Source organism: Zonotrichia albicollis, chromosome 1, assembly GCF_047830755.1.
Source record: "Zonotrichia albicollis isolate bZonAlb1 chromosome 1, bZonAlb1.hap1, whole genome shotgun sequence".
In the NCBI taxonomy this organism is placed as follows: Eukaryota; Metazoa; Chordata; class Aves; order Passeriformes; family Passerellidae; genus Zonotrichia; species Zonotrichia albicollis.
Window position 1 is genome coordinate 8,263,067 of NC_133819.1, and position 27,377 is coordinate 8,290,443.

At 40.4% G+C, this 27,377-nt stretch overlaps 1 protein-coding gene across 5 annotated transcripts in view; it reads left to right on the forward strand.

The window, feature by feature from the left end:
* RBM33 (RNA binding motif protein 33) overlaps positions 1-27,377 on the forward strand; it is a 103,445-nt gene that overhangs the window by 54,953 nt on the left and 21,115 nt on the right. For 4 of the 5 annotated variants that reach the window (XM_074551563.1, XM_074551623.1, XM_074551698.1 and 1 more), the window contains exons 11-15: positions 3,779-3,938; positions 4,873-5,204; positions 5,841-6,083; positions 6,802-7,089; positions 14,798-15,439. In XM_074551563.1, coding sequence (XP_074407664.1) covers positions 3,779-3,938; positions 4,873-5,204; positions 5,841-6,083; positions 6,802-7,089; positions 14,798-15,439 — 1,665 coding nt within the window. Of the gene's footprint in view, positions 1-3,778; positions 3,939-4,872; positions 5,205-5,840; positions 6,084-6,801; positions 7,090-14,797; positions 15,440-19,622; positions 20,437-27,377 lie in introns of those variants that run through there. The other variant, XM_074551820.1, reaches the window with a different exon arrangement.

The following is a 27,377-nucleotide window of genomic DNA, read 5'->3' on the forward strand; positions in this document are numbered from 1 at the left end:
TCTTTCTTGGACTGTTTTAGGAGTTATTCTGACCCAAACTTGTGTTGTGACATGTGCTTATATGACATATACTGCTAACTAGAGGAAAAAATTCTTAATTTGTTGGGATTTTTTGACACCAGCTTTTGGCTAACAGTTGGATACTTGTTATTTTGTGTTAAATCAATGCAGAATTTTAGAGGACACTAAATGTTTTGATTCTTAAGATGGCTAGACACCTTTGGTACAGAAGATCACAGGGAGCTTGAAATCAGCGTTGCTAGTACTTTTAATAGTAAAATGTCTTGCTGGTTATTGGTTTGTGGGGTTTTTGTTTGTTTGTTTGGGTTTTTTTAAGTGTGAGCTTCCTTAGACTTAAAATGGCCTTGTATTACTCAGTTCTAAAACTTATCTAGAGCTTATTTCATAAAGGTTTGTTTCTTTATGATGGGAAATACAAAGCTGCTCTCAGTGTATGTAATACTAACAGACTTTGGTTGCCTAAACCAAGATGTTGTGCTGGTTGCTGGCCTCATTTTGAATCCTTTTGGTTGAGATTTTACAAATACACTTTCATTCTAAAACTGAAATGGTGGAAAAATACTTTTGTGCCCAGGTGAGTTATTTAGAAATGTTTTATTATTGCTCATTTTCCAAGGAAGAAAACTGAATTTGGCTGCAATGATAGGGTGTTTCAGTACATAAGGGCTGTGTGAAATTCAACAGGACTTTGCATGCATTTGCAATTCAGGGCTGCCTTAGGAGGAGACAAATCTGGGCATAATAATGAGGGTACAGGTTGGCAGGAGAGGGAAGGCTGGTACAAAGAATTGTTTATTTTAAATAAACATACTGGATTTTTTTCAACCTGTGCCTGCTGCTTCCCTGGCAGGAAAAAGAGGGGAGATGGCCTGGTGTGAGTGTACAGACAAGGAAATCAGGGGCTGAGGGGGGCAAGTAGGAGCTCCTGACCAGCTGCCACAACACAAGAACACCAGCTTGGAGTGTGGAAGCTGGATGGATCTGGATCCATGCTGGGCTTAGGAACCAGTGGGCAGAGTGAAAGACATGATGGGGATGAGAGAATGTATCTGCAGGAGTGAGCAGGACCAGGAGAACAAAAAGGCAAATTGGCCATGGAATTAAAATTGAGGAAGATGCATGAGACCAGGTAACAAATGTGGTTGAGAAGGAGAGATGGCTGCTTAGTTTGTAGCCTAAGCCTGTTCCCTTCAGTGTAGCACTAAAACTGAAGCCTGGGAGTGAGAGAAGAGACTGATAAGGATCTGTTACCTCAGCCTGGGCAGAATACATGGAGTTTGGAAGAAGCAGGTAGAGGAGACCATTGTCACTGCACTGCCATTTGGTGCTTGGAACCAAGCCCAGACAGATCCTTGCTGCTGCCAGCTCTTCAGCTCGGGTGGCAGATATGTGACACTTAAGATTTATTAGCCCAGGTTTCAGTTAGTTTCCACGTAAATTGTTTTTTGCTGGCTATTTTACAAATGACTAAGATATGTGTAGGCATATGTCTAGGGAAAACTAGCAGGAATTTGAGAGCTTCTGAGTCAGGCTCTCTGAAAATGGGGAAAAAAGATTGTCAAGACCATGCTCTGTCCTGAGATGCAAGATGAGCATGACTATGTGCTGTAAATCAGATATAAGGTTAAAACCATCTTGTGTGCAAGTGCCCTGTTGAACTGGGTTCTCCCACGCTCCTGTTGCAATGGCCTTGTGCATTATCCACTGGTAAACTAATAACTAAATAGCTAAAATATAAATAGCTAAAAATGAATGGGTCTGCTGGGTGCCTCCCTCAAGGCTGTGCAGCATGTGGAGAGGCTGTGTGTGTATTCCCTGGGATTGCTGTAAGAGCAATACTTTGAGAAATAGGCTTTTGTCACCAAAGCTTCTGAGCTGAGGGAATGCATCTAACCTTCTTTTGAAAGTAGCTCTGGCAGCTCCTATGTGCAGTGATGCTGGAGGTGTAGTTTGGGAGTGAAGGGTCAGAATCCTGAAGGTTTTGTTCAGCTGATCTTTTGGCAGGCAGCCAGTGCTGACCTGCTCAACACGAGGGAAGGGCAAAGCAGTTCAACGTCCTTGTTCAGCTAAACCTGAAAAGGTTTTTATGGAACAATTAAATGTCCCTTTTTTCCATCCCAAACAGCTCCATTTTGCTTCAACTGCTGTTTGCAGATAGCCTGTGAAATTCAAAGGCATTAGTCAGTTCCAAGGTGGCAGGAATATTGTGTGTTGTGACTGCTCACTTGCAAAAGTGTAGAGCTCCTCCTACAAAGTGTGTATGTTATGAAGACTGTCATGCTTGAGTGTAATATAATGTCTTTTCACTAAATGAAATACCCACAGGAGACTGGCTGACTGGAGGCAAGGGGATATAGACCCTTTAATCTCCAGGAATGATAATGTATTTACAGTTGATGGCTGTATAATGACATAAGTAGTCACAGTCTTGGTCCCAAATAAGAGGTTTCAGTATCTCACACATCCCCATTCAGGTGTTTCAGGAAGGCCACAGATTTAATAATGGATCTGATCCTTGGTGCTTCTCATTTGCTTATTTGGGTCTTGCCAATCCCAGGTGTATTGTGCTGGTAGAAGGCTGTAAAAGCAGCTCTGTCTTGTGCTGCACTGATAGTGAGTATGCTCCACGGCCATTGTTGGTGTGTGAGAAATTCTTATCCTAAAATTCCAGTCTTTGTGCAGTGCAAATATGATAGGGTGAGACTGTGCATACCCTTGGTGAGGTCAACTCAAGAGATAAAAGATAAGCTACTGCAGCTTAGTTGTGTGGTCCTTTCCTGATGACAATACCTCAGTCTAGCAGGGAGCTTTTGGTCTGGAATCTGTTTTGAAAAGTTTGTCTTCAGTAGTGCAAGTTTGAAGTTTCAAGGTGGACATCACATGTAGACAGAACAGATCCCACCACTGATTTCAGAATCTTTATAGAAAGCAAGGATGTTCACAGATTATTTTCGTTACTTACTTGATTTACTCTCATAATAAGGAAATGGTTGAGAATATAATTTATGTGAAGCAAAGCTTACTCTGTATATTAGAGGTTGCCAATACATTTTGTCAACTTTTGATAGAAAAAAATGCTAGTGTGAATTACTCAATTAAACATGTCTTCTGCAGAGTTCTGGTTTTGTATTAACAGACTGCTTCCTGCAGTATGCAAAGGCATTGAAAAAAGAAAAAAATCCAATGCCTTACTGGAAGAAAGAGTACAAAATTTTCTTTCTTAAAATGCTTCAGATGCTAAACTGTGAATAGCCTGAAATGTTACTCTCCTCTTAATTCTTTTACAAAAATGATTTCTTTAATTTTCTGGGTGTCAAATTGTCCTTCCTCCCCGCTTTTTTTTTAAGTAAAGCTGCTCCCTCCTGTAGCTTACATTGTGCTAAATCGATGATGAAGAATAGTATGGTTTATGAAGATAAATGTCAGGAATGTCTTCTAAAGTAGACATTCAGATTTTTTTGGATTAATGGGAAAGAAGGTCAATAATTGCATGGATTTCAGAAATAAGCTTGAGAAGAAATGGCATTCCTGTGGTGCTAGTGATTATTAAAACATTGTGAATTCATTTCAAGATACTGTACTTGGGTTTAATATATCTTCCATTGTGAAGGAATGACTCAGTAAGGGCTGTCAGTTTGTACAGGTGATAGGAGATAATTCATACAGCAATTGTATTTTTGAGAGAAAAAAAGTTATAGCAGACAATACATAAATTTCTGGATGGTAGCCTTAATTTTAATTCTTCCTTATTAAATAGGGCCCTCCAGACTTCCAGCAGCATACACCTGGACCAGTTCCTACCAACTTCTCCCAAGCCCCAAGGCTGCCAATCCAGGACCAGTGGAGAGGGCCACCCCCACCACCTCCACCACTCCCTCCTCCACCTCCTCAGGACAGAGATCCTTTCTTCTTAGCAGGTGAGCATTTTCAGTTCCATTAATAATTAATACCAACCCGTTGTAAAGTGACTGCACTGTCACTGCAACACATGAAGTGTGTTCAGAAGAACCTGAAGGCTGGAAGATCCCATTTGATGGAGTCAGGCTGGACCATGCCAGAAATTCTGGTTGTCTAGTATATTTTTACTTCTTCTGATGTGGATTTTTACTTTTTTAATGTCTTCACCTGTAACTGCCATGAATCCAGATATTTATATATACACAAAAATAATTAATATCTATGTGATTATTGCAGTGAAATTGTTGCACTTTGTTGTAATTTGGATAACAAACACTCTCCATACACTTGGATTTCTTGTAACTCTTTAAACTGCCTGGAGTGAGTGTGTAGTGTTTGTTAAGGTTAGATAAAATGATATGGCCTAGCAAACAAAAGAGAGGATAAGTTACATTTATACCACATATATGTAATGTGTGTGTATGTGTATATGTGTGTGTGTATATATATATGTGTGTATATGTATATGTATACACACACACGTGCACAATATTTTTGCACATGTATAGTATGTTAAAATGTGCTAAATACCTGGTCAGCAAATGTTGTCAATGCTTTATGAGTTCTTCTGTGGTTTAAACTGTAATCACTGGAATCCTTAATTGGTTTTATTAAAGTAGAATTTCCAAAAGATATTGCTGATTCCAGCAGAGTACCAGTTGTGCCGGTCTTTCAAGGATCAATTCCTTTTATACACAAATGACAGGAACAAGAGAAGCATAACCTTGTTTATAAAAGCTACCTGAGGGTAGCTCTTACAATTAAAACATCCCATAGAGTTTTGCATTGTGCAAATTTCAGGTTACTTTCCGAATCATACTAGAGCTTTATGTTTCTGAAATGTGTTTGTGTCCCGGGAAGGCTGTAAGTGATTTAATTCTCTCATTCCCGCAGATCCGAGGTTCCCAGGTCACCCCTTGTTTGAGCAGCGCAGTCCCCCGCCGCCGCCGCCTCCCCCGCTTCTGAACAGCGCCCATCCCGTTCCTACGCAGAGCCCGATGCCCTTCAGCCCGCCCGGGCCCGCCTTCACGCAGCAGGGCCAGCAGCCGGTGTACCCCCGGGAGCGGCCGGTGCGGCCCGGCATGCAGCCCCAGGGCCCCGTGGGGATCCTGCACTTCAACCAGCCGGGCTCGGCCACGCCGCGGCCCTTCATGCCCCCGCGGCAGCAGTTCCTGCAGGCGCCGGGACAGCCCTTCCTGGCCCCGCACACGCAGCCCAGCATGCAGGTACAGCGCTGGGGGAGTCACGGAACCGAAGCGTTGCGGCTCCGAGAGGGATGGCCCTGCAGTGCCATCGCTGCAGTGCCTGGAGGGTGATGGATATTCTGGATCTTCTCCCCGCCGCCGTGTCCGGTCTCGCTCGGTGCCGGCGCGGGGCAGCGTGGGGCGGCAGCGCCCTCTGCCGGCCGCGGAGCGGGGCCGTGGGGCTGCGGCCGCCGCTGGAAGCGGGGTAGCGCTTCCAGTGCGGAGGGCCGGGGTAAACCTCGTTAGAAAACGGGGTAGAGGACAGCAACCCTTGAATTCGTATTTTTCTTTTACTTCACCTGTTGCCTTACCCAGATTTTAAGAGTAGAATGACCTTACACCTCTCTGGTTGGTCTGTTCTTTCCTAGTGTAACCTGATTCATAGCTGCTTGTAGTTCTGCACTTTGGTCAAGGTAGACCAGTCAGGAATGGAGATATGTATTCACTTGTACTCATAACAGTGGGTTTTCTGACCGCATCAGAGACCTAGCATTTTGCACTCCTGAAAAAGAGTACTTCAGCTACACTGAAGAGCAAGATCTTAGGACTCAGGAGGCTGGAGGTGCTTTTCTAGAGGTTATTACATTGAAACTAATTTTTTTTTTTTTTCATGTGAAGGGTCCCATGCATCCTCCATTACAGCCTCAGCCACAACCTCAGCCTCATCAGCAGCATCACCAGCAGCAACAGCAGCACCATCACCAGCAGCAGCAGCAGCATCACCATCTCCAAGGGCCTCCACAGCCCTTGATGCCCATGAACCAGCCACAGTTCAGGCCTCACATGCAAGCCACACAGCAGCAGCCAAATAACAACAGGATGCAGTGTCAGCCACGGCAGGGTCCAATGAAGCCAAGGCATGTAAGTACCACATACAACAGTGTCGTGCATGAGTAGCAGGCTTGTAAGCACAGGTTCAAAACTCACCAACGTGGGTTTTCAGTTCTGTTTATTCCCTTCCTGCTCTTTCCCCTACTTCAACCATTTCTTGCTCATTTTCTGCCTTGATTGTTTTATAATCTACATTGAAAAATACCATGTGTATCTTTCTTTTCTCCTCTGGTCTTCAGTGCTCTTTTTGATTTGGGTCCAATAGAGGAGATGTTGCAGATGCCTAGCAAAGAACTAGCAACAGAGGGGTGGTGAGGGAGAGCTTTGCTTTCTAAGGCTTTACAACTGTTGGTAGTCTGTGATTGTGTGGGAGCCCAGTTTTGTGACACTCTTTTGATGTGAAGGTCTCTCTGTACCACTGCTGATCAGTTTTCTGGTTCAGATAATGCCTCTCTTGTCTTGTGAGTTTCCTCCAATGCAGCATATTTTGCTGCTTGGTAGGTTGGGTAGGACAACAGCCTGGAGCAGTGCTCAAGACAATATAACTACAGTTTAACATAATTGCTTTGATTATAAAAGGTTATTAAAATATCCTCATTTCTGTAATTTTTCCCTGACATTAAAATATTGTGCCTTTTCACAAAGCTTATTTTCCCAAACTGAACTAAATCAGGAAAATGTGAAGCCAGAATCACTTCAGATTGGTTTGTGGTGGAAATCAGCACTTCTTTTCCTTTGTTCTTTGCAGAGTACCCCGTCCCAGAATATTGTCAAGCGTTCCAGCCAGCAGCTGCAGGCGGCGGCTCCCAGGAACAGCAACCTGCGCGAGCTGCCCATCGCCCCGGCCCACGCCCTGGACATGGGCAGCGCCCGCCGCAGCTCCGCCCCTGCTGCCCAGGTCAAACCCATCCCCAGCACCCTGCCCGCCACCAAGCCTGCCACTGCTGCTGCCAACTCGCAGGGGAGGCCTGAGATGAAAGCTAAACCCATCACCCCAGTGGGCCAGGCAAAGTCGGAAGGAAAATGTGAACCGGAGGTAAGGGATTCTTTGTTTTGCCTAAACAAAAGTGTTGAGGAAGATGAGTCAGGAAAGCCTTTTCAATATGATTGCCTGGCAAAAGATTTTGAGAATGTAGAAACTATAAGCAAGATGGAAATAAAAGCAAGCTTTGAGATACCTGAGTTACTGAACAACTGGAAAACAATGGTGTGGCTGGCTGAAGGTAATCCCCTTTTGATGAAACAACACCCTCTGCTTGCAGACAAGTCCAAAGGTCAGAGCAAACCTTACTAGCTTAGCAGAAGGAGTCCAGAAAGTAGGTTTTAGGGTTTAAAATGTAACACAGTATAGTAATGTAATGATTCTTATAATATTGTACTAAATTAGTTAGTGAGAAGTAAAATATTCAACACAGAAGATTTATTGTATTGTAAAGAGAACCTTGCTCTCTTATACTCTTATCCTCTTTTACTCCCTCTCTCTCTCTCATCCTCTTTACCACTCTCTTCTCTCAAGAGCTGTGAGAGAAGAGCTCCTCTGAGCTGTGGCTGGCAGCTCCCAGCTGGGCCCTGCACCCACACCCTTTACAATAAACCCCAAATTCCACAACCTGGCTGCAGAAATCTCTTGTCTCTGTCCATCCTGACTGTCCTACCCTCCGATACTCCTACACAAAAGATCAAAAACCAAACAATGAGAAACAAAGTTCCCACCACAGAACTCCCACCTTTAAAAGACTTTTCTAGTCTGATTTATGAATAGAAAGCACACTTAATGTATTATCCACCAAATATTTTAGGTGCCACTAGAGGCCTCCCTTCTGAATTGCACTTTTTTATTGTAACAGCAGAAATAGCCTCCATTGACTTAGAAGGTCAGGAAGGTTGGCAAGGCTGTGGTAAATTTGTTTTGTGGGAGGAGTTTTCATTTCTGCTAGGAACAGGTGGAATTTGAGTGAAGGTGATCAGTGATACAAGTCTCTGAAATACTCATTTTGCCCATTTTTATCTTTGGGAATTATAATTTATTTTCAGGTGATCTCATTCTTCTAAGTCTGAAAGCCTCTTCTCTGTCATTTTGTATGATGCTGTGTGGCTCAAAGGCAAAAAAAGGAAGGCTATTTGGAGAGCTGTCTTCCTCATGCTGTTTTGCTTTAGGCTGTTCAGTCTCTACTAGGCCTTGAGCATTCATGCAGGAGATCGTAGCTGTGCTGTCCGTGGAGCTTCTTGCTCTTGCTCCTGAAAAAGAAAATCTCTTTTTTATGAAACCTTTTCATGTAAGGGAAAAGAGGAGATGCTTTTAAGTTTTCCATTTTGGAGAAGGTGATGCTGTTTGCTCTATTAGTATTCTGCACAATTGGAAAAATCAGGTGCCAGTGTTTTCAGCTCCACTGGATCGTGTCATGTGAACAGATGACCATTTCCCTGCACACATCTCCTGGAAGCAAGAGAAGAATCTCCATGAGCTCTGTTGCTTTGAGAGAGTGGGTAGGATTGGAATGATGGCACTCTTTATATCCTGAGCATGATGGCTAAATGCACCCTGTGTGCTTTGTCAGGCTATTCTGGGAAGAACTGTAAATCTTCATAGTTACAGTTAACCATGAATCTTGTCTCAAGGACCAGGTTTTATTCTACAGCCATTGAAGGCTTTAATTGTGATAATGCTGTCTTCCTTTTAAGCTGCTCATGATTAGCTTTTCATCTTGTTCTTGAATTAGGGATGGTCGTAACTAATTTCCATAAATGAGGCACAAAAGAAAACGAAAGCTATCAGTGTTTGACCTCCTGTGCACTTGCTTTTCAATGTAAATGAAAAAAAAATCCTTCTTTAGCTTTTAATTTTCACCTTTTTTGGAAAAAATATTTAAGTTATCTTTTTCCCCTCAATTCAGTCTCTTGGAATATTCTCAGTCACAGAAAATGCAAAATGCAGTGCTTCATAGAGAAGCCTTGTCTTTCAGGCCATTAGTAAGGTAAGTCTTGAAAAATCAGCTACAGGCCTCCACATCTAAAACATCCTGAAGTTATTCTATAGTATAGTCATATGAAAATTAAGGCATTAGTTCCAAAGTATCTCTGGCAGTATTTAGAAAAAATATAAGAATTTTAAAAGTTTCTTTTAATTAAATAGAAAGCTAAACAAACAAACAATCCCAAAGCAGTCATCTGGTTTTCTCCATTTTACATTTTAAACATACTCTAGTTGATTATGAAACCAACTTATCTTACCTGTGTGAATTCTTGGTGTATTACAAATACAACTTTCTTTTTATTTCTGTCAAAACTGTCATTGATAAAATTCTGATACCTGTTTCATGCAAGTTTTTGCAAAGCAGGATAAAAAACCAAGGTTGTTTTGGAATAAATGAAGTCTCCTAGTAAAGCCCTTGTAGTTATATTTGGCAGGCATTAGGAGAACCTTGTCCTTCCAAAGCACACCTGGAACAGAGCCTGGAGCTGCAAACAGTGTAGAAGCTTTGTCCCATTTCTGCTGTGCCACTGCAGTGGTCTTGGTCACTGCTGCTGCTTATTGTCACTTATAGATGGTAATGCTGCACCAGAGATGTTCATTTGCAAGCATTTAATAATTTCCTCCACTGTTTGTGTAATGTAGTTTATTACATATCTCTCCTTAGGCAGATTGTAATGTTTTACAGTTTTTTTGTGTGTTTTTCTTGTAATTAGGTGACTTCATCCTGTTCTTTTGCTTGTGATGATGATGAGAAAGAGTTAAGTTCTGTCACTTTTGTGGCTGTATGGCACATAACTGAATTGGGCAGGTTATTTTGCAAGTGTCTTCAACTGGAAAATTAAGACTTTTCTTTGCATCTTTCTTCCTAAAGAGTCAGTGGCTGTATTTATGAGTGGCCTATCATTCAGGAAGCACCAAAAAAAATAACAATATTGGCTGTTAGAGGTTTTGCTCACCCTAAATATAGATATTTGAAAGGTTTGCAATGTGAGTGAATAGAAGATTAAAAACTGTATATTAATGGAATGCTTGTGTTCCTGTTCCTGTGAGACTGCAAAGCACTGACCTTAAATGCCTGTTCAGAATAGCTTTTACTCCCCAGGATTTCAATTGTATGTCCTTACTCTGAAACATCATTGTGTCATTGAAATAGGAAAGTCTGGATGATGTGGGCCTAATTCTGCTCCTGTTGAAGTCAGCTTAGGATTAGAGGAATTTAGGCAGTATTTAGCATTTTTGAGTTTAAAGAAGAGGGAGAATGGAGAAAGGTGATGTGTCTTTAGGAGAAATGGGTATTAAATCTCAGAGCAGGAGGGAAATTAGTAGAGCACTGTGCAGTCATCAGTGTATTGATGTTAGTACTTACACTGGGGATAAAGTCCTTGATGTACTGAAAGAAAACCTTTGTATTCCATTCTTCCAAATCCAGTGAATTGTGAATATTGTTGGATTTTACATTGCTGTCTTTTCTAAAAAGGCTCACAATATGGAAAAGAGTTGCTGCACTAAATTACTAGATCAAATCTATCTGAATAATTTAATGTTTTTGGTTATGAACTACCTGAAAAATTGTAGGATTTCCTCCAGTTTAAATAATTTCTCTTCCAGATTTTTGTAGTGGTGCCTAATTTTTTATTCTAGTTTATGTTTTAAATGTTTCAGCTTAAAAAAATAAAGACAAGCCTGCTGAAAAGATTTGTGTTTATACCACAGATCAAACCATTTTGAATGCTCTGTTCTTGCACCCATTGTACTGAGACACATAAGTGATCCTGGTTGCATGATTTCCTTTTTTGTTCCTTGGAAGCTTACCAGAACATTAACAGTGTCTGGTTCTTATGACTCAGCATTTAGTTCTATTAATTGGCAATTAATCCTGCAGACTTCTGAAAAGGTATGGGTTTATTTTTTTTAATCACTACATGAAAAGCAAGTTTTTTGGTACTAGGACTTAAATTTCAGTAGAAAGTTTAATCCCTTGATTTAGAGTGTGTCCTTGCTGTCTTTTCATAAGTCAACAGTGCCATTCTAGGATCCCTACAAGAAGGATGTGGGACTGTTGCTTCTCTTTCTTGCTGGTGCTCTTCAGCTACATTCAGGAGAGCAGCCTGTAATGTTTTCTTTTGGTGCTTCCCATCAAAACTGCCTTGGATCTTAAAGGAGAAGAAAAACCTGCAGCTAAGGCTAAGTCTTCTTTCAAACCTCAGTGAAATGCATTGTGCTAAAGCACAATGAGAATTTCCACTTTAAAAAAAAAAGGGAAAAAAAGAAAACAAACTTAAAACCTGGCATAAAAAAGCCACCCCTATAAAACCAAGTGCCTGTCTGGCCTTTTGTACTCTGCAGCCTCCTGTAAAAGGAGCAGCCATATACATGTATTCAGTGTACCTTTTCTTCATGTTGGGGAATTTTCTGCCCAGATCACATGAAGCTTAATAATTTGTCTAGGGAAAAAGCTGCTCCGTGTTTTTCTGCTTTTTTACCTACAGATAATGTTGCTTCCAGACCCAGAATGTGAAAATTACAATGGTTTGAACTTTGAAGCATATGTACCTTCTCCCAGTTGATTCTCTAGGCAAAATGTTTGCTTTCCTGGCCTTTTTCTTTATTTCTTTGGCAGTGCTGTTGCTTTTTGGAAAAATCTATACTGGGCTTACTGAACTAATGGGATGGAAGTCATTAGCAATGGGCATTGTGTGCTGTGTTCATCTTGACCCTGTCTTGCCTGTTCCATATGCTGAATGTCCTTATTACCTACTCTAGGTCATTTTTATGTACTATACATCACATATATACCCCCACTCTCTGGGGTGGAGTATACAAGGTGCTCTTAGAGCTGAGGAGAAGGGGATTTAACAGCCCCTCTTTTCATCCTGGTAAGGAGTTTGCTGTCCTTCTCACTCTGTACTGTTGGGCCATTGTACAATAAATTGAGTTAAAGCTGGCTTCTAATGGAGATATTTTGTTAATCATCACAGGGTCTTTATATTTAATCTTCCTCTAGCTCTAGGGGGTATTTTGTTTAGAATTTAGCAGTAACAGTAGTACCTTTCTTTTGAAGGATTTAGGTCTACCTGTAGCCTGTTAACAGACTGATCTGCAGTTGTCATATAACCTCAGGGCTCTTGATGTTTGATTTTAACTTTTAAGAAGGGATAGACTTCCTAGGATCATTACTAATTTCCTTAGTCTAGTTCCAGAAAGGAAAGGTTTCAGATTATATTTGAAATCAAATTGCCTGAATATTCTACTAAGCATTCTTTGAACTATGTGTGTTGGTAATAGAGTTTATGTCTAGTTTATGTCAGACATCTTTCTGTGTTTAATTTTGGCATAGTTGGAGTCAGTGTATCTGTCCAAGGGCTGTTGCAGGGATGTGTTAGTCAGAGTTCCTTGGGATGTTCATTCCTTCTGTGCTGGCAGGGCTCATTTGAGTATGCTGCAAAGCACACATCTCTGTGCCATGTGCAACCTTAGAGTTGGTGTTCTGAGCTGCCACATCATGATCTGTCTCCCAAGGCCTTCAGACCTTGCTAGGTGATAAAATGAGCAGGCAAATCCCTCATAATAAAAGGCACTGATAGAAGTGGCGGTCTCCTGAAGACTCCTGCTGCAATGTTCCAATTGAACATAAGGGGAAAATAATTACAGGACTGCCTCCAAAAGTAAACTTGGTATTGGCCCATGGCATCCATCAGGCTTGTTTAGATAAATTATAAATTATCATAATCTAAACCAAAGCAGGTGAATAAACTAATTCATTTAGTTAAGTGAAACAAGTTTTCCCTCTGAACAATTGTAGTAATTGTGATATTTAGTGTCTCTGAAAATGACTGAAAATGTTATTAATTGCATCAGGATCTGCATAACAGCACATCCTCCTTCTAGCTGGAGCTTACATGTTTTCTCATCCTTTGCAAACTATTCTTAAGGGTCTTCATCTTTCCCTGTATTTCAAAAGGGTAAATTCTGTTTTTTTGGGTAAATTCAAGGATAAATTCTAATTCTGTTTTTTGCTGCAATCCAGCATCTCCAGTAGTCAATACAAGAAGAAATATCTGTTTCCTCCTCTAGAAGTGTTTCTGTACCATCTATCATCACAGAGCTTTAATTTAGTTGTCACAGTGGTTATTAATCACCACCATCACTTTCCACAAAGTATAAAGATAAGAACTTTGGGGTGCATGTAGCATTCTCATGCAATGAACTTAGATCTCATCCCTGAACTACAGCCTATACTTTAAAAATTAATACAGATTTCAAAAATGCAATTTGGTTAGTCTTATTTAGTCGCTGTTTTGGCTTCTAATTAGACTGCTAATTAGATGCTTGCAATTGGACTTCTAATTTGAGACAATGAGCTGATTTTAGTGACTCTGAGAATAATCCCTGTCAATTCCTGCTCAGGGAAGATGCAGCTACAGCTGAAGGAAACACATTCAGGATTTGTGCATCTGGGTGCTGTGAGTGCAAATCTGACTCTGGGCTCTCACACCCATGAACCAACATTATGGCTGAATCTGTTCTGCTGGGTTTTTTCTTGGGTTGGGAAGGATTCTAGGTGCAGTAGGATTAAAAGCTCTTAAAAAGCCCCAAACCTTCAAGTCACACATTTGGGTTACATACGTTCAGAAAATGGCAGTTGTGTCAAAAACAGTTTGCACCCAGTTGCTGCAAGATACATAAAGGTTTGTCACAGACTCGCAGTTTTTGAAAAATATTTTAGCACTCTTTATGCATTAATTTACCAGCATGCAAAGTATCATTACTTCAAGAGGCTGTTTTTAGGAGTGGTTGATACATTCTAGGTAGAATTACCTAGCTCATTACCATTTGTAAGCATTCTCTGTAAATCTAACTTAATATTTCAAATGGTTAAACAAAGAGAAATAACAAAATAAAAAAGTATTCTTCCTAATTTTGAAAAATATGTGATTTTATTGCAAGAGCCATTTGATATCTTTTCCAGGATGATGAGAATCAGCATTTCCCTGAGTCTTGTCCATTTTTATACAGCTTTTCATAAGAACCCCTTCTGCCAGAGTGGCAGAATCTTTAGGAAGGTTATTTGATGGTGTGTAGTACTTTCAGAGAGGCCCAGGGCTGGAATATTAAAGGCATTCTCTATATACCATTAATATTCCAACACTGCATTTGGCAACATTTTGATTCTGAAGAGAGTGCATGAGTTCAAGGTCAGAGAGATTGACTTGTGCTGTTCATTATAACCAATTATTGTGTGACAAATGAGTTTGAGATCAGGCTTAAAATTCTGTGAGAAAAATCAATAGTTCTAATCAGGGCCTTTCAGGTCATTTACCACCCTACCTTTTGTTACTTTGTCAGAAAAGAGCAAGATAAAACCTGTGTGACAGTGGGTTGCCTCTGTATTGTTACCTTCTATTTGAAACATATTTTGATATCTTGAATTATATTAATAGTTTAATTGGTTTTGGAAACTTTTAAATTAATTCCAATTTGTCAAACTTTTTTTATTATTATTTTTTTTAGTATTCTGATCAGATTTCTCAAGTGGTACTAAAGCTTTTCTGTCTAGGAAGTAGTATATCTAAGTCCTAAACCAGATTTGAGCTGTTTGTCTGTAATGAATAGCAAATAAACCCTAGCAGCAGATACCAAAGCAAGGCTATTAGTGGTGTGTATCAGGGAAAATGTAAAAAGCTTTACATCTGAACCAATTTCATGTTGTTTTGGCCAAGCTGGGCATCTGTTTAGAATTCTGTAAATTCATTTGGTTTTTCCTTTATAGTACCCAGACGAGGATGAAGAAACTCGGTTGTACCGTTTGAAGATAGAGGAGCAGAAGCGGCTGCGAGAGGAGATCCTGAAGCAGAAGGAGCTGAGACGGCAGCAGCAGGCTGGGGCCAGGAAGAGAGAGCTGCTGGAGAGACTTGCCCAGCAGCAGCAGCAGCAGCAGCCTTGCTCCCAGCAGCCCTACCAGCAGCACGAGGAGGACTCCTCCGAGTTCCCCACCAACGGCAGCCCCTACATCCCCCACTCCGGCCTGCAGACCCGGCACAACGTGAAGAGCAGACTCCTGGTTAGAAAACAAGACGCAGTAGTGGCCAACATCCACCCCAAACCCACAGACTTCCCCCAGGGCGCAGGGGACGGCCCCTACCAAGGACAGCAGCTGAAGCCGGTGAAGCAGCTGAGGCAAAGCAGAACGATCCCTGCGAGTCAGCCTCAGGCAGCCCAGAAAGTGTTACCGAGCAAGGCGGCCACGGCTGCGGCGCTGCCCACGGCGCAGGCGGCGCGCGCGGCCGCGGTGCCCGGCCGGCCCCAGGAGCAGAAGCCGGGCGTGAAAAGGACAGTGATGCAGCGGACAAACAGTGCTAGTGATGGGCCCCATGGAGGCAGCAAAGTCAGGGTGATTAAGTTGTCAGGAGGGGTAAGTGTACAAGGCTCATCTCATCTCTGTGTCTCCTCGTGGCTTGTTTCTGTGTGGTTGACTCTGTGGAATCCCGAAATAAATGATGGGCCTGAGCTGGTGAGGGAAGTATCAGGTATAGCATACCTAATAGTCTATATATTATATTTGCAGAACTGTAATTTATTAGCAATTATTCAACAGTTAGTGTTTCCTGTAATGCTTTACTGCCAGGCAGTTACCAGTGACATCATAGTGAAATACTCCTTTCTTTTAAGTTGTAAATTGGAGTCTGAAATATCAAAGACTGCTCAGTTGAGCTCCTTTTGCTTAAGGTTGATAGGTCTGATAACTGCTCAGAGAAAAAAAAATTAGGTGACTTAATAATTAATTATTTAACTAAGGTTTGGTTAAAAAGGACCTGCTTATTTGGAGGACCTGCTTATTTGGTAAGTGAGGCCACCTAATTTAGTTGTGCAGTTGTTGGTCTTAGTATGGTTTCTACTCAGTGGCAGATGGTTATTTTCTTAGGAAGCATGTTATGAGACTAATCTAAGCAGTGTGTTGGAGGGGGGTGTTTTCTGTTACAGGCTGGGTTTAAAACGTTACCATTTCACTTTTGCATCTAAATGAGATTTCCTTATCTCTTGATGAGGGGTCTTTTATCTGCAGTGTGTCCCTTGAGCACTGGTGTGGAGGACTCACAATGATGGTCTTAAGGACAGTGTGCCTGTTTAAAATATGAGGTTTTGGTGAGAAAGTCTCTTGATCAAATTTCTTCTGTCTTAATAAAAAGAGAAGTTAATTTGTTAGGGCTCTGAAGAAACTAAGATGAGGGGACATGGAGATCATGTTGTCAGTGTTTGAAGACTGTCCTTGGGTTTATGCTGAGGAGGAAAGAATGATTTGGTGTAGCAGCACATTGGAGGTGTTTTTCTGCAAGAATGCTTTTACATGATTTGGAGAATTTTATAGGGAACACAAAACAGTTGTAACAGGGACTGAACAAGGCCTTGGAGGTTAGGCTTTACTCTGTAGATGGAGAGGAAGTTGAAAAACCAGTCTTAACTACTTTTTATGAATGTTTTTCTACAGTTCATAAAGCTTAATTGCACTCAGAGTTGTGAATTGCATAATGACTGGATGGTCTTTCCAAATATTAACATACAGGGCATTATTGACTACATGGACATCCTGCAGGTCAGGTTGTTGTCATCAGATGTGGTAACTTAAGTACAGAAGAATAAAGTACAGGAAGCTGAAAGAAATTAATTCTGCTAAGCTAAAAATATTTATATATAAGTATGTCTGCAGGAATCCCAGTGGCCTGCAAGAGGTATGACAGGTTTGTGATTCATGCATAATTGAATAAAGCAGTCATGCACAACTTCTTTTATTATGTGATGAAACAAAACAATGCCAGTCACAACTGTATAGAGCTCCTTGTAACAAATAGTTATCAGTGCCCACAGCAGCATCCACAATGAAATTGGTTTTATCACGTGCTCCATTTCAGAAGACCATTAATGATTTGTTTCAGATAAGTGTCATGGTAAGCAAGAGCAATTAGCTTGATTAAATGCATGTGTAACTCCTCTTTAATTGTATAGAGAAGCAGATTTACTCTGTCCTCCTTAACTTTCAGATACTGAGGTTTCAGCAAGGTGGAGCAGGTTCTTTACACATGTCACTCTTTGTCACTTAGCCTTTGTCACTCTTTTCATGTTGCCATGGACTTCTTAAGTTTCCTTCCAGCTATGGGAGACTGAAAGCAAGCATTGCAATTAGCTGTTAACACTGATCAATATAATTGATTCATTTTTAATCAGTTAGTGACAAACTGAATCTGTGACTTTATTTCTTTGACCACACAAGGAAAAAAATATAAATTGAGCAGCAGGGCAGACAGTCATCTAGTCCATTTCTGACAGGATTTAAAAGAAGAGTTAAAAGGTGCTTGGGCTCCAAATACTACCACAGTTAGAGATTGTTCTTAGTTTTCACTGCTCTAGTCCTGCCACATGCTTAATTTATTTTCACAGCTTTTGCCTGAGCACTAAAAAGCAAAAGCCAAATCTCATTTTCCCTAGCCATTCTCCTTAGGATGTAATAGTGCTTCCTCTTACTCCTTGCCTTTGGCCAAAGGGTTGCTGGGATCTCTTACCTGTATGCACTGGCTCTGTCCTGCAGCTCATCATCCCTGGCCTTGCTCTCTCTGTAATTCCTTGTACTCTTCTTCTTTCCTGGGCTCTTTTGTGCAGAGCTGTTTTGAGTACATTTGTACAAAAGAGATGGCTCATGGTCAGACAGAATCCAGGTTCCCTTTTGGAGCTTCCTGGGTTCAAGTAAAGACCTGGCAAATCTCTCCTGCTACCCAGCACCACTGGGGAGCTCCCAGCTGAAGGAGCGGCTCCAGCCCAGAGCTGTTCTCACTCACTCTCTAGCCCAAGCTGGCCTAAACCAGAAGCTGGTAACAAGGACTGTTATTAATTCACTAGGATCATCTGTAGAACCAGGATTCAGTGCTTTGGTGCTCCTGCTGTTTTTTGTGTAATATTTAAGCAGTGGGTGTGTTGGTGAGAACTGTGGAGTGCAAACACTGTCAGAAGAGAATGGCTTCCTTTCCTGAGGGCAGTGTCTTTACCAGGCTGTGCTTTTGTCTGTTTGTGTTGCTGGGCACAGCAGTGCTACTGAAGATCTCTGACCTACAGGTAGAAATATCCCTTGGGTCCTTAAAAAACAAAATAGTCTTTCATCTGTTTCCGCAATATTCTTTTGTGAGAAGATTTTACTTTTGGAATTTTAAGAATTACCATGTAAATTCCAAGAATATTTTAACTTGTTCAGCTTTCCTGATACGTAAGATGCCTTGATTTACAATTTTGTTCTTCAGGAAAATGAAAGTAGAAAATGATTCAGCATTTTCAGTATGTCAGACTAAATCTGTGTATCAAGGTGACATGTTAGGTACTGTCAGTAATTATTTTGTGTGTTGATGCTTTTTATTTTTTAAATAAATCCTACCCTTCACCTTCTCCCCAACACTTTGCCCATCCCTTTCTAACCTTTCTAATATACATATAATTTATATGGGAATGGCAGTAAAGTGAATAGTTTTCCATTTTAATTACTTCTTTAAATGTTACGGTTCTGGAAAAATACGCAGTGTTCAGCACATGGACTTGGATTTTTTTTTTTTTTTTTTTTTTTTTGTTGCTGGATTGTTTTTTTTTTGGAGGGGGGGAAGGGGAGTGGGTTTTGGGAATTTTTGAGGGGGATTTTTTTGTTGTTGTTGTTGCTTTGTTTTTGGTTTTGTTCTTGGTTTTATTTTTTCCAAGGAGGCCCAGATACTTTTCAATGAATGCATTGTGCTTTGTTTTTGTGGCATTTCCTCAGAGCTGTCCTTTCCAGATACGAGAGCTCAGTGTATTCCCTGAGCATTCATACTTGTAAATTTTACTAATAAAGCATCTGAGACTTGCTGGGCTTGCTGAGGAGCCTGAAGTCAATCCTAAAGTTACTTGTAAGTATAAACTCAATGAGAGTGTAGGAAAGAAACACCCTAATAAATCACTTGAAAATGTGATCATAAAATTATAGAAAATAAGGGTAAAAAGATTGTTGAAGTAATTTATCTTGAAAGGAGGGGATGAACTCTGTAGTATTCCTGACAGATTTTGTCCAGTGTTTTTCTGAGATCTCATTATTGCAGATTTCCCAGGTCATCTATTACAGTATCAAATGCTTATATTTAAAAGGATTTTCTTAGTGACCAGATCACATTTTCTTGCTATAATTTTGAATTTCTGACTATTTGTGTAATACCTGAAGAGAGATGGGGAAGAATTTCTTTTTTAAGGATATCTTAACTGTTTCTGAGCTCTAATATCTTTCATGATTTCTTGATGAGTCATGTTTTTTAACACCTTGACTGTTTGTGATGCTCTTTGGGCTCTCTGTCATCAATCTGTGTTAAGAGTTCTAGTACTAAATGTAACTGAAGTTCTTAAGTCAATATATTCAGAGTTGTTTTAGTCCTGGAAGAACAGGTTTGTACCATCTATAACATTAGATATCTAAAGATATATGAAATACATGCTGAACATGTTTTCTATTTAGTTGGAGGTTCTGTGGTAAATTACAATACCGTAAAATCTCTGTGTTATTGTCATCTTATGTTGTTGTTGGATGATTTCTCTCTTAGCCAGAAAATGTCCTGCCATGCTCAGAGAGCTGTGTGTCTGTCCCAAAGGCCTGAAAATGCTGGTTCTTATGCTGCACCAAGAACACACCAATCTTTGTCTCTATGGAAGGCTGCACAATGAGGGTTTTTTCATAAATACATAGATAAAAATACATTAAAATCTTGGCCTGTTGCATTGCAAGCAGTATCTTGTAAGTGATCCTAATTCCTGAAAACCTGAAATGCTTTGTATGAAAAGCTTGAAAAAAGAGCTGGCAAGTTCTTCTGTTTAAAAAGCCTGTCACAAAAAAATGTCTTTGGATTGCAAAAACAAGATGGAAATGGAAGATAGACAACTTCGGTCGAATTTCAAGCAACTGGGAAGCGTGAGATGAATATGGAGTTCTAACTATGGAAAAAAATAGAGATTGATATGATTGTTGTTTGATAATGTAACCTTATCAACCAACTTTGCTTAATGTTTGTACTTGTTTCTACTTGCATGTATGTGTTCAAGTTGAATTAAAAATATTTGACTTGAAAGTTTTCTTTAGCGCCTTTCATCTAAATATGTCAGGAATTGCAAACACAAGAATTGTGGCATTTGTGTGGGGAGTTCATGAAGCCCTTTCCCCAACCCTTGACAAAGGAACTCTTGCCCTGTATAGGCCTATAACTTTTTAAGAAACAGGAGAATGACTTTGGTGTTCATTTGTATCCCAGAGTTTGGAGGAGGTATGGATAGTGCCCACCTAGGAGTGGGCTGGGGAAGCTGCAGGAGCCATTCTGAGTGCCCAGGTTCCATGGCAAAATGAGCTCTGAAGAAGGACTCTGTCTGCCATAACCTTGGAAATGTTTCACAAGTGGATGTTAATTTCTTGGTTGTATGAAACTTGAAATGTGTTCAGAGGAGGCCACAAAGTTGGTAAAGGGACTGAAGCACCTCCCCTCTGAAGACAGGCTGAGAAAGTTGGGGCTGTTCTGCCTGGAGAAGAGAAGGGTCCTAGGAGGCTTTACAGAACCTTCCTAAAGGGGCTACGAGAGCTGAAGAGGGACTTGTTACAAGGGCATGGAGTGACAGGACAAGGGCAATGACTTCACACTGAAGAAGGGTTGATCTATATTAGATATTAGGAAGAAATTTTTTTTCTGTGAGCGTGGTGAGGAACTGGAACAGGGTGCCTAGAGAAGCTGTGGATGCCCTGTCCTAGAAATGCTGAAGGCCAGATTGGACAGGGTTTGTAGCAGCCTGGTCTAGTGGAAGGTGTCCCTGCCCATGGCAGGAACATTTGAAAATGAGTAATAAGCTGTGTCCTCCCAGACCTCAGTGAGGATGGTCCCTGTAGAGGCAGAGTCTCTGATTTCATGCACTGGGGTCAGGAGGTGTGCTCTACTCTTTAGGGCATATTTGATTACTGGGAAAAGGAAATCAAGGGACATGTGTCTCTAAGGGCACACTTAGAAAGTGAGAATTAAGGTGATAGCCAAACCAGACACAGATAATACATTTTTATGGGCTTCTCATAAAATGTGTGCAAGGGGGAAGAGGTACTTACCTAAATTGAATCTGACTTTGCTATGGATAACATGGATCTAAAGTGCAGTAAAGTATTTTCTATTGTAGACTGCAGAACAGGTTTCTGTTTTTCCACAGGAGACTTTTAAATTGCACATTGAAGAGTGCAGCTTGCTCCTGAACCCACAGAAAGCAGAGCTTTGTTGCTTGTCACTCTTGTTAAGTCTCAAAGGAGAGTTTCTTTGCCATGGTAAATGTTACAGTGCAGAATTCATGTCTGTGTTACAGAAATGTTGGTGTTAAAGTGTCTTGGAGCCCAGTTTCCTGGTGAAGATAGCTGTGACACCACTAAAGTGCTTTACAAAGAGAAAGTCAGATTTCATATGAAAATGCAATCTCTTTAACTTGGGAGGCAAGCTTGCAGAGTTCTAGACTTCAATATTTTGAGAAGTCACATCCCTCTGTTGAGAAGTTGGACCACTTGGAACAGGCCTTTAGGGCAGAGGTTTGGCCCTTGAGTCAGGAGTGTTTGGGGTGGGAGGGAATGGGGTTGTCTTTGTTAAGACTTACCAGGAGCTTCAGGGAGGACACCAGAGGAATTGACTTGCCAGTGGTTTCAGGCTTGAAGGAACATGAACTAGAAAGGCCAGACACAGCACAGGAAGGGAAGTTCTAATTGTACAGGTTTCTGATAGCCAGTACTGGCTTTTTGTGCCATAGCTGGGAAGTGCTCCTCTTGGAGCTTTGGGCCATCGCAAGTTTTGTATCACTGATATTTTCCAGCAGGAGCTTTTTCTCTTGGTCTTTCTCTGCATGCCCGGTCTTTGCTAAAATTCTCTGTATAAAAACCTCTCAGACTTAGAACTGAAAAGTGAACCAGGAAACTTTATTTGAAACATTGTTCATCTATACTGTGTATTTTGCAGGTGACACATAAAAATGGAGGTATTTCTGAGAGCATTAGACCTGCCCATTCAGAACCTTGATCTTGCTGTAGATTTAACATACAGTTTTTATTATTTTTTCATAATGAGCAGGTGGGTGCTTTAACTAAAAACCATGTAGTTGTGATTCAACACTGATTCAGCATGATTCAAGCTGTGCTTTTGCCACTCCCAGTGAAACTTCCTGCAGCATAGGTGTGTGGCTGGGACTCTCTTTGGCCAGTCGTCCTCCATGCCTTAGTTGTCCTTTCAGGTGGAGGAGCTTCTTCAGTTAAGAATTGTGTTAGTACATGGGATTAAATGGAATTAGCTGCTTTTTCTGCAAGATGTTTTCTTCCTGTTCTGGCTTTTCATACACCATTAGGCACAGAGGATGCTCATCACATCATGGCTCACTGAAGCAGTGTAGCAGTGTCCTTTTATCACAGGAAGGGAACTATTTCTGCATTATATTTACTTATTGCTTAGTCTGGGTGCTCTTGCTTGGGTTAAGTTCAGCTTATACAAAAATTTTAGGCTGGGAAAAATAACTGAATCCCTGACCAGCATCAGAAGTGTCTTTTTTACTCTGGTGTGAACTGGCAATGATTTGGCTTTTTCATCACTTTTGTAGTATGATGTAGCTTATTGCTGTGTGTACTTTCAGTCAAAACTAGCCCATTAATGTCTTCAACCAGTTGTTAATGATGAGTTGTCTATTTGATAGAGTGGCATTTTCTAGCCCGGTGGGAGAGCAGTTTTGTTAACTACTGCTATTCTTAAAAAAAAAAGAACCTTTTAAAGGTCCTAGAATGCCTGGGAAAAAAAAAAAAAAAGGTCTCCAGGTGTTTCTCATTGGCATTTGACAGATTGAAAACAGATCTTCAACTGTTCAGAAGCAGTGCTTGGTCATGTCACTCGGTTGTGGGATATTTGGCAAGTGATTAGGCTTCCTATTCCCAGGTCCCCAGTCTGTCAGCCAGCTGTAGCAAAGTGGTAAAGCACTGGAGCAGCAGTCAAAGAGAAATAGCTCATTATTAGGGGTTTGCTTCTAATATGTGTTCCTGATAATTATAGTGAAAAAATACTTTATATATTAGATGAAAATCACTGTTGTTCTATGTGGTTTTTGCCTTACTTTTTTTTTTTCTTTGTTATGTGAGGATCACAGCTGTCTTTGTAGTTGTCTGTTTCACTACAGTCATCTGCAGTATCAGTAAAAAGCAAGTTTGCCTATGCAAACCTATACAGCTCAGGAATAGTAATTTCTCTTCTCCTGAAAGTAAAGATGAATTTAATAACCAAAAGCATGTTTTCCTTCCCTAACTGCTGTGATACTTTAAAGGTGCTAATTTCTAGAAATATTGACTTGAACTGGTAACAGATGAAGGGTTTCTCCTTTCTTACAAGAAATCAATCACAGCGCAGTTTTGGACTGAGATTTCCTTACAAGATTTAAGTCTTCATCGTGCTACAGAGAATTTGAGTTGTAAAGCATCTCAGAAAAGCTGACAACATTTTGCTTCTCTGTGTTATTTTTACACAAATCAACCAGAGTTTATTTATTCCCTTATCCAGCATGCACATCCCTTTGCTATTGGATGATTTTGAATTAGCTTTACAAAGATTACATGGATAGAGCCAGCATTGTGGTGGTTAATAGAAACCTGTGCAGTGAGGTCTGTGGGCTGCAAGATCACTAACAGTGCCAATGACAGTGAAGTATGGCCTTATCGAAAGGAGAATTCATAAGAGGCTGCCCTGGGACACTGCACCACTGTCCTTCTGTGTATCCTGACAATGTTATCTGTCCTCTCAGTACGGAGTATCAAATGTCTGTCACGAGTACAGAAATTAATTTAATGTCACCTGAAGACATGCAATTAATCTTTTAGAGGTTTTCATAATACCTTTACAGAAAGAGTTGCCAGTTTGGCGGATTTGGATTTTGGGGTTTAGCAGAAGATAAGGAAAATTAATTTTTCATCAGGGTTAATACAAGCTAGCAGGGCCACAAAGGCTGAGAAAAATGGTTTGGGAATTTGTCAAGTGTTGTCACTCTAGAATAATGCTGCTTAACGTCTGATAGGTGTAATCAAGAGTTGAGATTTCTATAGAGGGGGATTAATCAATTTGCTCACTACAGAATGCAAGTTGGTGATACCATTCCTTCATGGGGTTTAAGAATGAAAATAAGATTTGATCTGTCAAATTGCAAGCAGCTCTGACAGTATCAATAGGCATTTTTATCAGTACATTTTAGAGCATTTGTTATAAATAAATTTGTCCTGCTAATGTTGGTGGCAAATAAACTTCATCTTCATCATAAAACTGTCATAATGGTTATGACAGGTGTTCCAACTTGCTAAATTCAAGCAGTCCTTCATAGAATTCTGCTTGTAGAATTTGTGATCTCATATTTGACAGAATTCTTTCTAAGTTGCTCAAAACACAACACTGACTATATATAGATCTGTATAGTGAGAGGCTGATGAAAAGCAGCCTTGATAGGTATCAGTGGCCTGGTTCTAAAATCATGGCCACTGAATGGCATCCGTTCTTTTTGTTAGTCTAGTTTCAGGTCAAACTGCACATTCTTCCAGAGCAGAGGTTTGAAAAACATTCACCGTGTAAATCAAATTCTTTTACCTCAATCTTTTGAGCTTTGTTTATACACAGTATTTGAAATTAACTTGTTTTGGCGCTGCTCACAATCCTTCAGTACTTGAAATTTGAAAGATAATTTTTATACTTTCCCCTGAACAGAACTCCTGCAACTTAAAAAAAAGGCATTTTCATTACTCCAGCTTTAATTGAATAATAGAAAAGTTTCTTTTAAGAGAACTCTTTTCCTGGCAAGATCTTAGGAAGGCAGAACCTTTGTAGAACTTCAAAATTTATAATTTAGAAATTAGGTTATAAACAATAAGAGGAAAGAATTCTCCTGTCATTGATTTGCAGGCAAAGAATGAAAATTCATTTTCTGCTCAGGACTTTAGAGGAAATTTCAAGTATAAAATCAGGGCTTGTATCAGTCTGTCCCAGGTCTCTGTGGTCGAATAAGGTGTTCTACCTGGGCTCAGCATTTTGTACATCAAATTATGTGAGACAGGCCATGATGATGAATAGATGCATCTCTGAAAAATTTAGTGCAGCCCTGTACATGGTGAAATACTCTAGGAAAGAAAATGTATTTTGACATGAGAAGGCTTAAAACTTTATTACCTCCCTCTTTTGCTGCATGTTTAAATCTGGGGAAGGCAGTGATGTAGGCTGATGAAAAATAACAATACAGAAATTGTCTTTAGGAAAAGCAAAAATTGATTTAAGATGAGCTAGACCTGAGACATTTTAAGTAGGAGAGAAGTTAGCAATTTAGTTTCTGTGATTTAGGTGATTTTGGGTAGCTGCTGCAGTACAGCTTTAGTGGACTTACCTGCTTGTCTGTAATTTGCTGTGATGAGGGAACATCAGGAGTCAGCATATGTACAGTCATCTTCACAGCTGTATGTCCTTTCCTCCAAAATGTCAGTGTACTCCTCTGAGCAGGTGACCTGTCCATAATGTTCTGAGGTTTTGTAGCTTTAAGTCCAGAAGTTAAAAAGCTTTTTTTCAGGTGTTTTGCTTGACTTGGTTCTTCATTGTTGTACCTGGAAAAGCCACTTGTTGTCTTGCATAGAAGTTTAAAGAATGATGGTGGTGGTGGTGAGAGTAATTCACCACTACATGGTTGTTCATTTTAGCTTGGATAATGTTTGTCCTTGCACTGTTGTGCCTTTAACCACTGAAAAAGGAATTACTGCTGAAATGCTTCTTCTGGGTCGTTTTGCTTGTTGCCACATGTCACTTAGCAGTCACATTTTTATTTCTTAAGGAAACCACCAGGTTTTTATCTTCAGTTGAAGCCAGACTGCCTGGAACAGGAATTAATGTTTTGCTGACTTGCTGAGCTCTGTTAGACCTGGGGCACCATGTCTGACTCACAGACCTCTCTGGAGAAGCAGTGCTGCAGTTTTGTCTCTGCTTCCCCTCTTCAAGTCATCTCAAAACCAGTAAATGTTCAGAGCAGTAATGTGAAAAAAAGGATTGGTTGATCCAGTTGCCTTTCCTTTCATTCTTTTTGCAGCAACAAGCAAAACTAGTTCTATCCCTTTTCTTTATTGTTTTCTGTAGGCTTTCTTATTTCTGAAATGGATCAAATCATTAAAAAGTCCAGAGCTTTCCACCTTTTCAGGCTCACAGAAGCATCTTGGTAGCAGCAAAGACCAGTGGTGGCATTTGAGACCCCAGCAGGGAACAAAACCCCATCAGATTTTTCATCAGTGCAGACCAATGTGGTGTGCTAATGCCTTTGACTCTGTTCACTTATACAGTTTTATTTGGTGATAATTGAGCTTGGTAGTTAAATACTGGGTGGTTGTTGGCCATCCTAGGCTTTTATGTGAAATGATTGTTTGCTTTTGAAGTTTCAGTAATGAGCATGTTGGATGTGTTTTGTACCTGAGGGCTTTGCTCTCAGATGCTCTTCCGATGTGCTGGGATCCTTTTTTGGTTTGGAAAGAAATGGTTGCAAATATTTATGGTTCTCACAGCAGGCATTTAGCAGAGATTAGATTTTAACTCCCAGTTATTGCATTTAAATTCCTCCTAGAATTTTTTTTGTTCCTTTTAGTTTCATCATCTTCCAGCTGCTGTAGGGTTGAATAAAAGAAATTATCTCATCAAGGCATAGAGCTTATGGTGATGTTGATATCAGAACTAATATTAAAATAAGGATTTAATGTTGGTAAGGTTTTGTGCATATGTTTGGGTTTTTCAGGAGTGCTTTTGCTTTTATATATTTGAATACAAATTGAAGAGAAATTGAAGGGAAAGCTTTGTAATTTCTCACTAATTGCTGCTCTCAAAGGTTTATATACCAAACTTTCCATGAAGAATTGGTGCCATTCAGCTCAGCAGAGAAAAAAACTGGTGATTAGAGGTGGAAAAGATGCACATTTCTGTTGCTTTCTTGTTTTGGTCACTGTGGACAAATGCCATGATGAGCTTTAGGATTTTCCCTGTGACAGACTGTGCTTTTGAGTTGTAGTGCAAGGAGGTTTGAAGCTCATTTGTCTGGGATTTGAGTTCTTGTGAAGTTGTAGCCTGCATATACTTTATCATACAGAGGCCTTGATTTTGAGGCATAAATTCTGAACTACTGAGCTATCAAACCTGAGACTGGCCCACGTACCACAGATTATTTCTTACCAAATCTTAGTTGAGGCTTAGTCAACACTAAGCCTAGGTATTTCTTTTGGTTTTTTTTAATGGAGACAATATTTTTCTTTAATGGAG